General features: G+C 36.8%; 1 protein-coding gene across 1 annotated transcript; it reads right to left on the bottom strand.

The window, feature by feature from the left end:
- Nucleotides 1-1,263: 1,263 nt before the first annotated feature.
- LOC100723129 (ras-GEF domain-containing family member 1B) lies at nucleotides 1,264-3,714 on the bottom strand. The gene has a single exon (XM_063226694.1). It carries the CDS (start codon nucleotides 3,709-3,711, stop codon nucleotides 2,293-2,295), a length of 1,419 nt encoding a protein of 472 aa, XP_063082764.1. The 5' UTR covers nucleotides 3,712-3,714; the 3' UTR covers nucleotides 1,264-2,292.
- Nucleotides 3,715-13,899: the final 10,185 nt, after the last annotated feature.

Below are 13,899 nucleotides of genomic sequence, written 5' to 3'. Positions count from 1 at the left end.
AAGGCCTCATGCATTTATATTAAGCATCTGTGATTGTTTCACTGTATAGTTCTTGGATTGATGGTGTCAGTGCTTCACCCACATAGGGGTGGAGCCAGGATGTGATGTAATGGCAGGAAGAAGGCGTGTCTTGCTCTCTTGCCACTTTCTGCCTTGCTGTTTGCAGCCACCATGAACTGCAGCCCTGCCATGCCACCCTGCCTTGGAGCCAACAGAGCATGGACTGAAACCTCCAATATCTGTAAGACATAAACCTTTCCTTTCCCAACTTTGGGCATCAGGTATTTTGTCTCAGCGATGAGTAAAAAGTAACTAAGACAGGCAGAGATAATATTGTTAGAATAATCATATTTTCAGAACTGATGTATAGATGTAATATAATCTTAATTAAACTACTAACATTATTCTTCATAATACTAGAAAAAACAATCCTAAAATTCACATGGAGCCAGAAGAGCAAAAGTAATCCTGGGCAACAAAAGCAAAATGGAAGGCATCAAAATCCAGGATTTCAACTTAAACTACAAAAGTCAAGTAATAAAAACAGCATTGTACTGGCATGAAAACAGATACATGGATAAATTGAACAAAACAGAGAATGCAGGAAAAAAACCCAGACACATTAATCTTTGAAAACGATTAATACATTGGAGGAAACATACATTATAGGAAAGAGAACCTCTTTAAGGAAAACTGGCTACACATATGCAAAAGAGTGAAACTGACCCATATCTCTAACCATGCACTAAAATAAAACCATAATATATCAGAGAACTTAATATTAAAACAGAAACAGTGAAGGCTAAGTGTTGTGGCCCATTCTTACAATCTCAGCACCCAAGAGCTGAGGCAATAGGATCACTATAAGCTCAGGCCAAACTGGGATACACAGACAGTTCAAGATAATGAACTACAGAGAAAAACTTTCTTTTTTTTTTTTTTTTTTTTTTTTTTGGCCGCAGAGTGTAAAATATATTGATGTGGTAAAGGGACAACTGCAGCCAGTTTAGGCCTGCTGGGGTGACGCGCAGCACACATACATGCTCTGTTTCTCAAAACCGTGTCATGAAGTTCGCGAGTACATCTGTTTGGAACACGGTGTTTTGCTTTTTCGTCAGCACAGATTACTACTCTACAGTTTCTCCTAGAGTAAATATACACGACAGCTGTTTGCAGAGCACTACAGACCTATTTAGATGTTTAACATGGGTGAACTATTTCACAATTAAAATCAATCACTGAGTCAATAGCAATGTGTTTTTGCAGAGTTTTGTTCACTGCTATGGGGGAGGAGGCAACTTTTCCAAGTTCTTCTTGGTTTACATAGTCACCAACAGACTCCAAAAGGTATGAAAATTAACAGTCTGTTTTTAAAAGAATTGTGATGATGCCATGGGTTTTTCCAGGACCCTTAAAGTCAGATCACTTAAATTTACAAGAAAAAAATCAGGTGTTATGGAAAACATAGTAACAAAAGTACTGAAAAATACATCTGCAGAACACAGTGGTCAGTTGTAAACAGCTCAGAAGGGCAAAGGAAACAAAAAGTCCTTCTAGGGAGGTGAGCAGTCCGACAACCACAAGCTCTGCTTTTCTTTTTTCCCTTAGTGGCTATTTTCCTACCACAGTGTTGAGCTTCATTTTTATATTAAATAACTTATATGGGTAAAAAGGAGTTTGCTAACCAGCAGCCAACTCAAAACCTCATAGGAAGAGGGAAGAGAGGAATTTACAACACAGTACACACTAAAGGAAAGTCAAGTCCTCAGCCAGTCAGTGTTCCCCTCTCCAGCAAAGCTGCGAGTGGGGGGGTCTGGGATCTAAACTTAGGGGTTTTTTCCCCTCCCTCCTCTCCCTTTTTCATTTAAATTAACAAAGGAACATGGGCTTCCCAAGAGCCAGCACTCAGCTGGGTAAAGTCCCATTAGCAGCAAAAGTTCAACCAAATAAAAACACACACACAAAAGAAAACTCCATCCGGTGCTGAGCAGTGATTCACGTGGAAATTCCAGGAGATGAATCAGGCATTGCGCCGGGATCTTTAGAGGATTCTTTCTCAAGTGTCTTCAGTGAACATTTCAGTCCCACACACAAAAAAGTCAGTCAGTCTGTCAGTTGTGGGAAATGGGCTTCCCATTACACTGGAGTGAGCTTTCTCTGAGGCCTACAGAGTCCTCCTGGTTGTTTGTAGTTCTAGATGCCAGAAGACAAAAGCCGGCACTTGCAGGATCTGTGTGATGCAGCAGCAGCGGCGGCGGCGGCGGCAGCAGCAGCAGCAGCAGGTCCCATATGTTAAACTCTGCCCAAGAGGCTCGACCTTAAAGACTTCCATCTGTCTTTCTCTATGTGATTCTCAGGTCCTTCACTCTCATACGAAGCCAAATAGAGAGCATCTTCGCTGAAGACAGGCACCGTGAGCAGGTACTGCAGGATCTTCCGGTCCCTCTCAAAAGGGCACTCCACTTGTTTCCATGTCATAAATTCACTCACTTGTTTGGCCAGTTCCCAAAATTTCTCAAAATTGACGTGGCCATTTGGAAGGCGGTTGGCACAGCCCTCATTGAGGAAATAAATGTCTTTGATTAAGAGACTGAAGAACGGTATCACTATCTTCTCTCTGCTACTATGAGCAGTTAAAGACCTTTGAGCTGCCCCACGAAGAGCTGTTCGATAATTATAGAAGTTGCTGGAAGGGTCCATTTGATGCTCAAGAATGTCAAACTTCGCAGTCTTCACCTTGACCCAAGTCTTCTTTAGCCGTGAGACTGGACTCATATTCATTCCAGAGATGATCGCCATCAAGGAATTAAAGTTGCCAATGTTAAAACACTCCCGAGCCACGTCAATGAAGTACTCAATCATTCGTGCTCGGTGTTTCTTCTTAACAGGCATGCAGATTTCTGTAGCCACCAAGTAGCTTAAGCGATTAAACCATTCCACATAGGCTTCTAAGTTTCGTGTTTTCTTCCGCTCACTGAAGCAATTCTTGTCATTGTCCAAAGGATCCTTCTGCACAAATGCCTGAACAAAATCTTCAGGTCCAATGTAATTGAGCCGCTCCAGCTCTACGTGAGTCAGCTGCTGGGCCAGTGTGTATGGATCACTGCAGACAGTGATGATATCCCTCTGGATGGACTGCGGCTTGGTCTTGAGGACCGTGAGCCGATCTGTGGATGTGGAGCTGATCTTTGCCAAGACTTCCTCATACTGGCTGAGAGCAGCAAGTTTGCGGATGAGACACTGCATCATCTGCTGGACATTCTTCCGGTACGTCTCCTCACCACTGGTTATTCTGTGAGCCAGATCTTTCAAGTTTCTCATCATTCTTTCATCTCGAAAGTCATAAGGAAATGTTTCCGTCCATTCTGTCAAGAGTTGAAGAATTTTAGGTGCAATTTTTCTCATCTGGTTCTTATCACCATCAGGATCACTTAGCCTCTGATGCTCCACACATAAGTGGCAAACTTTGCCCATTAGTTCATAGGGGTGCATAAATAACCGTGAACTGAGCAGGAAGGTAAATATGTATGTTCTATCTGGGTAGTAATCCACGTTAGGTACCAAGTGCTGGATAAGCGCTTCCAGAGAACCAGAGAGGAGGTTGTTGTCATGGTAATACAATCCTCCACAGCTGTCCTCTGCAGACTGATAGAGGTTCCGGTTGTAACCACTGCTGTCAAACATTGCTGAAAAGGGAGGAGTCTGAGGCATGCTTTCCTGTCTTCTTTACAGTGACATTGTTAACTGCACTACGGCAAAGGCCTTTCTATGTTGTTCTTTCACAAGATTCTTTTGAGGTACACAATATCAGCACTCAGAAGACTCCCTCTGCACACAGCGAAACCCCGGGTCCTCTGCCACCGGGCTGCGTGCCGCGCGCCTCCAAATGCGACCAAAGGGCAGCTAGGAAAGCGCGCGGAAAGAAAGAAAAAAAATCTCGAAAAACTCACTTTCAAAAAACAAAAAAGCAGAAACACTTAGTCTGCTAGACGATAAAATAGGAAATATTCTTGAAGACATAGGCATAGACTTTCTGAACAGAACCCCAACTGTGTAAGAAAAAAAAATCAAGAATCGACAAATAGTATCATATCCAAATTTTTTAAAAAAACTTACACAGCAAAGAAGACAATCAACAGGATGAAGAAACAAGCTACACAATGGAATAATATTCATGCCACCTACTCCTCAGACAGAGGGCTAATAAATAGAATACATAAGAATATATAAAGAATTCAAAAATTTAGACCACCCAAAATAAAAGACCCAATCAAAAATGGGCAGCTGAATAAACATATCACAGAAGTACAAATGGCCAATAAATACATGAAAAAATGCTCCACATCTCTGGCAATTAGAAAAATACAAATTAAAACAACACTGAGAACACATCTTGATACAAAAGGAATGACCATCAACAAATCAAATAACAAACCCTGGAGAGACTTCAAATCTTTCTACACTGTTGGTGGGAAAGTAAAGTAGTATAAAGACTATTGAAATTAATATGGAGATTCCTCAAAAACTGGAAGTTCCATTTGACCTGGGTAAGCTCTTTCTTGGTATCTTCCTGAACACATGATATTACAGAAATACATGCATACTTGTGTTTATAGCAGCACAATTCATAATAGCTAAGTCTTGGAAATAGCCCATCTGTCCATCAGCAGATGAAATAAGAATGTGTGATTTATGTATAATAGGGTACTGCTTTGCCATAAATAAAGATAAACGAGTTATTTGTAGAAAAATGAATGCACCTTGAGATCATGTTAAGTGAAATAAATCAGATATATGAGCTTAGATATCATATGGTTTCTCTTATATGAGAACCTAGAGTAAAAATAAAGAGCACAATAAAAGATGGTGGAATTAGGGAGATGGTTCATTCTCAAAGAAAGAAATCCAGAGATGGAGGACTGGAGGAGGGAAGAGATAAGGAATACACAAGAAAAGAAATTGGGATGTATTTTATACATATACAAATGCCACAAGGTAATGTAAACATGTACTGCAAACATGTACAAAATAGAAAAAAGTAAAGGGATCAAGAAATTGGTAGAAGAAGAAGGAGGGAGGGAAGGGAATGGGGATGAAAAAAGAAATAACTATGTGTTACATACATGTACCAACTCTCTGCAAGAAATGTAAACATGTACTACACTCATGGTATAAAAATTAAAATTTAAAAAATCATAGCACAATGTTATATTATGAACTCAATAGCTTCTAGTAAATACATGTTGATAGAAACAGTAACATTTTAAAAAGAGAAAATGTGGTATTTATACATATTGGAGTATTACTCTGACATAAAGATAAATGAGTCAGGACATCTGGAAAGATAGTTGGAGCGGTAATAAGAAATAAGTAAGCCTCTCCAAGGTTTGGAATTCAGACACTAGAAAATAACAAACTGGGGAAGAAAAGGAAGAGTGAGGTGGATTCCTGAGACCAAGGAAGAAATCTGAGGGGAAAATTGGATCCTACAGAGGCCACAATGCAGAAAAAGAGACAATCTGCACTTCTCCCCCAGCTCCTGGCTTATGGCAAGAGAAAGGGGGATTGAAACTACAAAACAATGAAAGTGTGTGACTCCAGAAGCTTTCGGACAGAAATGCAATAATGGAATGGAGTGGCAAATGCCATGCATTACAACATCTGGTGAATGACTCCAGCCCAAGTATCTTCTATATATCTTGGAGCAGATACCTGGTTTGATGTCATTTTAGGGAGAAGCCAACTAAAACTGAGACTCAGAGGATCCTGGGTTGGCTTCATCTTCCAGTTTAAACTCCCACAGTGACTGTGAGAGGGATGCCCATGGTCAGGGATCTGTGGTCAGCATGGCAAGAGATACCCAGAGTATTATAAGCTAAATGACATAGGCCCAGCTCCCTTGATCTGAGACCTGGTTCAGCCTAAATTTGTGGATTTGAAAGTGACACGTGGCGTACTGTCCTAATCCTACTGCCAGTTTGCTGGGATTATCCAGCGTGGGTCTAGGATCTGACCGCCTCCCTTGTCTACCACTGAAGGTAGAGTCAGGCCTTGAATTGGACACTGCTACATAACTACAGAACCCACAAGATGACCACAAACTTGAAATCACAGAACTCTCTCTCTCCCTCTCTCTCTCTCTCTCTCTCTCTCTCTCTCCTCTCTCTCTCTCTCTCAGTCTCTCTCCCTCTCTCTCTCTCTCCTCTCTCTCTCTCAGTCTCTCTCTCTCCCTCTCTCTCTCTCTGTCTCTCTCTCTATCTCTCTCTCTCTGTCTCTCTCTCTCTCTCAGTCTCTCTCTCTCTCTTTCTGATATTGGTCTTTTTTCCTTTTTGTTCTTTGGGGGGATGAGTGCATTGCTTTTAAGTTTTTGTTCTGTTTTGTCTTGTTTTTAGTCTTATTTTGGCTTTCATTCCCTCTCTCCTCTTCATCAGTTTCCTGAGGCTTGGGTAGTCTTTCTTTGTGCTTCAGTCTTACTTCTAATCTTTTTCTTTTTTCATTTCTGTGTTTTACTCTTCTATCTTTGAAATTTTCTCCACTTACAGTAAAATTTCTCTAGTGAGTGAATATTTACTGTATATAATTTTCTGATTTATCTTAGATTTTGTTACACAAATATAAATTTTGCACCTATGGTTAAAGGTGGCAAATTTTAGTCATCCACAGTTTGTCATTTTCTAGTCCTTGTTACTGCTGATTGTACTACTTTAGCCAAGGTGACTTAGCTGTTGTGATCAATTAATCTTCCTTGCATGTCAATACCTAGATAGTCTGGGGACCATAAACAATACTCTAGCCCAGTGCCAAAGAGTTGAGTACAAGACCAAATAGTCTGTATCCTTTCATCCCTAATAAACAGAAGAAAGGCAATCCTGGGACAGACTCAAAGTCCAGAAGCCAGCTATTCCTAGATGATATCTTGGAAAAGTAGTTATTTCCCAGGAGGTCTTGATACTAGAAATAAAGCTACCTACCCTGAGTAATTTACAAGTCTTAATGCAGAAAACAAGTAAATAACAATAAAAACAATAAAATGAGGAAACGTGACCGTAGGATGCAACCCAATACCAAAACTTCACCCAAGGAAATCCAAGGTGGAAAAGGTAAAAAAAATCAAAAATCACCCAGCTGAACATTTTGAAATTGTCATAGTAGAATTATGAAAATGGCTAAAAAAACTCTCTTGACAAAACCAAAAATGAAATAACTAAACAAAATTATTAATAATGAAATAATTAAATAAGTCAGGACCATAGTGAAATAAACTAGAGTAGACACAGATAAAGGAAAATAGAGGAGCATAGAAAAGGCAGAGAAACTATGAATGTTCAACATAGGAAAGAGTAAAATGCCATAAAACAGATTCAAACAAATATCCAGAAGATTATAAATTTTATTGAAAGTACACACAGCAAAATCAACCAATGTGAAGCCAGTATATCAGATAGAGAGACAGGTTACAACTTTCAATCATCAAATGAAAACTTTCTTAAAAATATCTAGGGTTCACAAAAAATTAACCCAACAATTGCTAGATAACGCCAAGAAAAATAATTGGAATCAATGAAAAATCAGAAGATAGCACAAAGGACATTTAAAAAGTTGACCACAGAAGTAAGCAGAAAACCTTCCAAATATAGGTAAAGAATTTGAAATATACATAACTAAAGCATACAGACCTCAAATAACTATGATCAGAAAATCTGGGCACATGCCTGTAATCCCAGCACTTGAGAGCCTGAGGCAAGAGGACTGTTGTAAGTTCAAGATCAGCCTGGGCTACAAAGAAAGCACAAAGCCAGCTTGAACTTCATAGTGAGACCCTGTCTCAAAAGGCAATAAAAACTTCACCATGTAATATAATAGTCAAGATTCTAGGAATTCAGCACAAGGACAGATGTTAAAAGGCTGTTAGAGAAAAGAAACAAATCACATATAAAGGAAAACCCATCAGAATCACAAAAGACTTCTCAACACAAATGCCGAGGTCAAGGGAAGTTTGGAGTGAAGTGTTTCAAGCCTTTAAAAAAACCACCAAGTGAGGTTAATGTACCTCACAAAGTTATCTTTCAAAATTGATGGAGAAATAAAATATTTCCATGATGAAAAAAGACACCTGAAGAAATTCATGACCACTAAACCAGGACTCCAAAAGGTTCTAAAGCATGTTCTAGAAAAAGAAAATGAAGACAACTAAAATTTCAAGAATTCCAAAAGAATGAATCCACCAGATAAGGTAAGCAATTAAATAGAAAGAAAAGACAGAGAACCAACAACAGAAAAATAACATGACAAGGATAAATCAATGAATATCAGTTATAACCATCAGTGTAAATGGTCTCAGTTCACCAATCAAAAGAAACAGGTTTGAAGATTGGATCAAGAACAAGATCTAACAATACACTGCTTACAAAAATCACATTTAACTCAAAAAGAAATTTATAGACTGGAAACAAACACTATAAACAGTACTCTATGCAACAGGAAACTGAAAAAATAGTATGAATAGCTGTTCTATTTGCATATAAAGTGGATTTCAAGCCAAGAGTGATTAGAAGAGACTAAGCCACTACACATTTGCTAAAGGAAAATCCAAGAAGATATAACAGTCATAAATTTATATGCACCAAATACTGGCACCTGCAACTGTATACAACAAATACTAATAGATATGAAAAATCAGATAAGCACTGATATGACATAATGGAGGACCTCAATACTCCTCTGTCACAAATAAACAGACCAATTAGACAAAAAATCAATATCAGAGCTGAACTAAACCTTTGAACAAATGGACTAATAGATATCTACAGAAATTTTCCCCAAAAAATAGAATATATATTCTTCTCAGCAGCACATCAGACTTTGTCCCTAAAATAAAAAATTACTAACTCATAGAATATACTTAAGTAAGCACAAAAAAAAATTGGAGTTATCCCATGGATATTATCAGATCTCAGTACAATGAAATTCAAAATTAATGGCAGAAAAAACCCACAAAAACTACATAAACACATGGAAATTGCCAGGTGTAGTGGCACACACCCTTTAATTACAGCACTCAGGAGGCTAAGGCAGGAATTGCTGTGAGTGCGAGGCCAGCCTAAGCTATGCAGTGAATTCAAGGTGAGTCTGAACTACATACTGAGGTCTTGTCTCAAAACTAAAAGGAATACATGGATATCAAATAATATCCCCTGAATAACCAATGGGTTTTAGATAAAATTTAAAAAGAAATTATACAGTTTCTACAATTAAACAATAATGTTGATGTGACACACCAGAATTTAAGGAATGCAATGAAAGCAGTCATATAAGGTAAATTTATAGCAATAAATTACCACTTCAGAAAAACAGCACACTCAGCTTAATAACTTCATGTTAAATCTCAATGGTCTAGAAAAAAGTAAGTTAAACCCAAAGTTCATACGAGCAAGAAAATTGTAAATATTAGGACAGAAATTAATGCAATTGAAACTAAGAAAATAATACAAAGAATCAATGAATCAAAAGTTGGCTCTTTGAAAGATTAAATAAAACTAACAAATCTTAGCCAACATTATCCAAAACAGGAAGAAAAAAGATCCAAACTCATACAATTAGGAATGAAAAGGAAGACATCGCAACACATCTTGGAGAAATGTAGATCATCAATGTGTAGTTTGAGAACCTATATTCTAATAAGATGGAAAACCCAGGAAAAATGGACAGATCCCTAAATACATATGAATTTCCAAAACCGAATCAAGAAGATATAAAAATTGTAAATAATCCAACATTATTCAGTGAAATAGGTTTTATTGCAATATGATATTAGTAAAATTCCTATCATAATATACAAGCAAATAAAATTAAACTGTCATTTCTGAGACTCAGAGAAGTAGACTTAAAGACAATTGACATTTCCAACAAAGCATATATAATTTGTGAATATCTATTATCTTCCCAATTTAATATAGATTCAAAGCTAACTTAATTCTGATATTTAAAATGTGTTTTTCCCCCACCTTGGCTTAAATTGAAATAAAGTATCTCGATTAACAGGCATCTCATTTAATATTTCATTTTTTGTCTTGTGTGGGAAACCCAAAAGACAAATAAGGAGAAAACAGAGGATAGATGTGAGGAAGTAGGACAAACATGTTCAAACGGGAAGGGAAACAAGGGAGGAGAGAGAGGAAAGGGACAAGGGATTTCAAAACAAAGAGTGTATGGAAGGGAAAAATGGCAACAATTCTTTTATAAATGGTTGAAAGTAGGGGAGGGAAGTGGAGAAAAAATTAAGACATATAACATTACAGGTACAAATTCCCTGTGAAGAATGAGATAGGTCGTTACGTGTGGTAAATATGTGCTAATAAAAATTGCTAAAAAATGGGTCATTTGTTAAAAAAAAATAGATAAACCTTGAGGCCATAATGTTAAGTGAAATAAATCAGACATACAAGCTTAAACATCACGTGATTTCTCTTATGGGACAAACCAAAACTATAAAAAAGAGCAAAATAAATGTAGATAACAGGAAGCATAAAAAGAAGGAATAAAGATGTGCTCATGTTCATGTACCAACTTCACACAAGCATTGTAAGCATGTATTGCAAAACAGGCACTAAAAACCCTTGCTGCTCCTTTTACCTTACCTTGGTCATTCTTACTCCAGTCTTCATAGACTTTTTATTCTTTAGGTATGAGCATATCAACTATCACCTTACACTGGTTATTTAGCTTAGTGGTGTAAATGCCTTCCTGGCAAGCACGAGGTTGTGAGTTCGATCCCCAGTGCCCCCCAAAAAAACAAGTAATCAAATATCACTTCACCAGAGATGCATTCTTTGGTTTCTACATTTAAACTCAGTCTCCCAGATCAAGAAGGGGACTGGAAGTAGTGAGAGGCTGAAAGTATCAAAAGCTTGATGTGTACAAATAATACCAAATCTAAACCTATTATTCCATATAACTAATATGTACTAATAAAATAAAAAATTGAAACTTGTTCTTTTTTAGTTATGTTGATTGCATGAAGTCTTTTCTTACTATTCAGCTGATTATGTTATGAACTTCAGGAGAGCAGGGACTATGTTGTGTTACTAAATTCATCAAAGCAAATAACAAAATACCAAACATCAATGATACCTAAACGAATGAAAATCCAGGACATCCAGTTCAATTTGATCATTAAATAAATAACAAATAAGTGTTCAGAATTAGTATGCCCTGAGTATCACATGGGATATGTGAGATGCAGTCAAAATATACAGTGAATTTTAAATTAAAAGGATGTAATAGACATATTGTCATTAGTCCTCCTCAAAATAAGTCTCCCTCACCTTGAACATATTTATCCCATCGTTCTTTCCACTTTCTAAAGCAGTTCTAGAGGTCCTAATTTGTAAGTGTTCAAGGTATAATAAATATAATGAATGCAGCTGCCAAGTGCCATCCAATGTAAATGTAGTCTCATCGAACATTAGAGTGTCCTCATCCATCTTGATCACTGGATCTGGTACAGTGCAACTTCTGTTTTTTCCCAAAGTCAAAATGACCATGTAAGCAAGTGTTTTGAATCAATTCATGACATTGAGGCAGTCGTACCACAACTAAAGACTCATGTAAAAGACTTCCAGAACTGTTTCAGAAAATGGAAAGATAGGAAAGATGAATGGAGGGAAATATTTTGAGAAGAGTTCATGGCAATGTGTCTTTTAGCAGAATAATTTTTTAACTTACTGAAGTTTTTTATCACATCATTTACTTATACAAAATTATTTATTGTATATTTGAAGTTCATATTTAACTTATCATCTTTTATTCCATCTGGCAATCTTATCCCAAGCACTCATTCAAGTGCAAGATTTCATCTCACTCCGGAAAGAATGACTGCCATCAAGAAATCAACTGATAGCAAATGTTGGTGAGGATGCAGGGAAAAAGGAACAATTCGCTGTTGGTGGGAGTGCAGACTGGTGAAACCACTGTGGAAATCAGTATGGAGATTCTTCAAAAAACCAGGATTGGAAATTCCATTCAATCCAGCTATTCCCCACCTCGGTATTTTCCCAGAAAAACTGAAAAGTCATGTCATAGTGGTACATGTGCATCCATGTTCATAGCAGCACAATTTGTGATAGCTAAATCTTGGAAACATCCAAAATGCCCATCGACTATGGAGTGAATGAAAAAGATGTGGTATTTTTATACAATGTAATACTACTCAGTTATAAAAAATGGATGGTCTTGAGATCTTTATAGATAAATGGAGGCAACTTGAGAATATTCTCATTAGTGCAATAAACAAGACTCACATTAATAAATATCACATTGTCTCTATAGTGTAAAGAACAATAAAAATTGACAGAGTAATGGGATCCAAAAAGTATAATAGGTATTGTAAAAGTGAAAGAGAAGGAAAGTGCTCTAGAGGATATAATGGTATGTATAGTGTGTAAGATAGATGACCATATTACTAAATTTCTGTTAGATCATTGAACAGAAGGGTTTATACTGTCAATGTTTGAGTGCTTAGCCACTTTATGCTTTGATTTTCTAACTTTAACAGTTATTTTTAAGATGACAATATGTAAAGTATCGACTAGCAATCTTATGATGTTAATTGTTTTGAATTCTGTATTATTCTCTTCTCTTTTTTCTATTTTGTTTTTTTAATTTTCTTTTCTTTCTTTAAATAAAACAGAGAGTAACTAAAAAATAAAGTGTCTACAATGCATCAGTAGGTTGACTAACCATCATTTGTGAGTAGGTTGACTAACCATCATTAGTGAAATATTAAATAAATGAATTCAGAGAAAGCAACACAGTTGGAAAATAACCTTTGCTACAGTTTCCCCTCTATATCCTTATAGTTTCATTCACCTTCCTCTCTGCACTGCCCTCAACACCTAGCAATCATTAATGTATTTTTCACTTCTAAAATTTGTCTTTTTGAGAATGTTATTTATTATGAGTTAAAACTGAATTGTCCCCCAAAGTAATGTATTGAGAGGTGGAGCTTTCAGACGATGGTTAGATCATGGATGAAAACATTATCAGTGGATGAAAATCCATCGATGAGATCATAACTTTATGGCATTATTGGAAAATGATGGGAAGTTAAGCAGTAAGGTCTAGTTGAAGGGAGTGGATCATGGAGGTGTGACGTTGGGGACAATATCTGGTTGCTGGCCATTTCCCCTCTGGTTCTTTTCCTTTCTCTCTTCTTCCTGGCTACCAAGGAATGAGCAGATTTCTATTAACATGCTCTTTTATCATTCATCTGTTTACCTTTTAAAAAAAATTTTAAAATGCTTCTATGTATTACATGATTACATTCATCATTAAGAGTTGGTATATATACAATAACACACATCTTAATTTCTTTTTCTTCCCCTTCCCTTCTCATTCTTGCCTCCCTCCATCTCTCAGTTCCTCTCCCACTTATAAGAATTCTATCTTCCTGTTTCCTACTATATATAACTTATTTTGCTTTTAAATTATTTATGCTTCTGGTTTCTCATTTGAAGGAAATCACACTGTATTTTTAGCTTGTATGTCCGACTTATTTCAATTATGCTGCCAAGGTGCATCTATTTTTCTATAAAAACTTCTCTATCCTTCTTTATGAGAGTTGTACTCTATTGTGTGTAAATATGACATTTTCTTTGTCCACTCATTTTTGACGGACATACAGGCAACTTCCAAGCTGCTATAATTGTAGGTGTACAGCCATCAATGAAATATGTCTTTAACTCTTTCTTTAAGATACCTAGATGGGGAATACATAGGTCAAATGAAATTTCTTCTTTCAGGTTTTTATGAAATCTCCATATTGACTTCCATAATTGTAATTCTAGTTTAAACTCCCACCCAACAATGTAGCAAGGTTCTTTTTTCTCACCAACCTCACCA

The sequence above is a fragment of the Cavia porcellus genome, unplaced genomic scaffold (assembly GCF_034190915.1).
Source record: "Cavia porcellus strain 051 isolate PalLab524CR breed Dunkin Hartley unplaced genomic scaffold, mCavPor4.1 scaffold_16, whole genome shotgun sequence".
In the NCBI taxonomy this organism is placed as follows: domain Eukaryota; kingdom Metazoa; phylum Chordata; class Mammalia; order Rodentia; family Caviidae; genus Cavia; species Cavia porcellus.
This window is presented reverse-complemented; position numbering and strand designations above follow the sequence as displayed.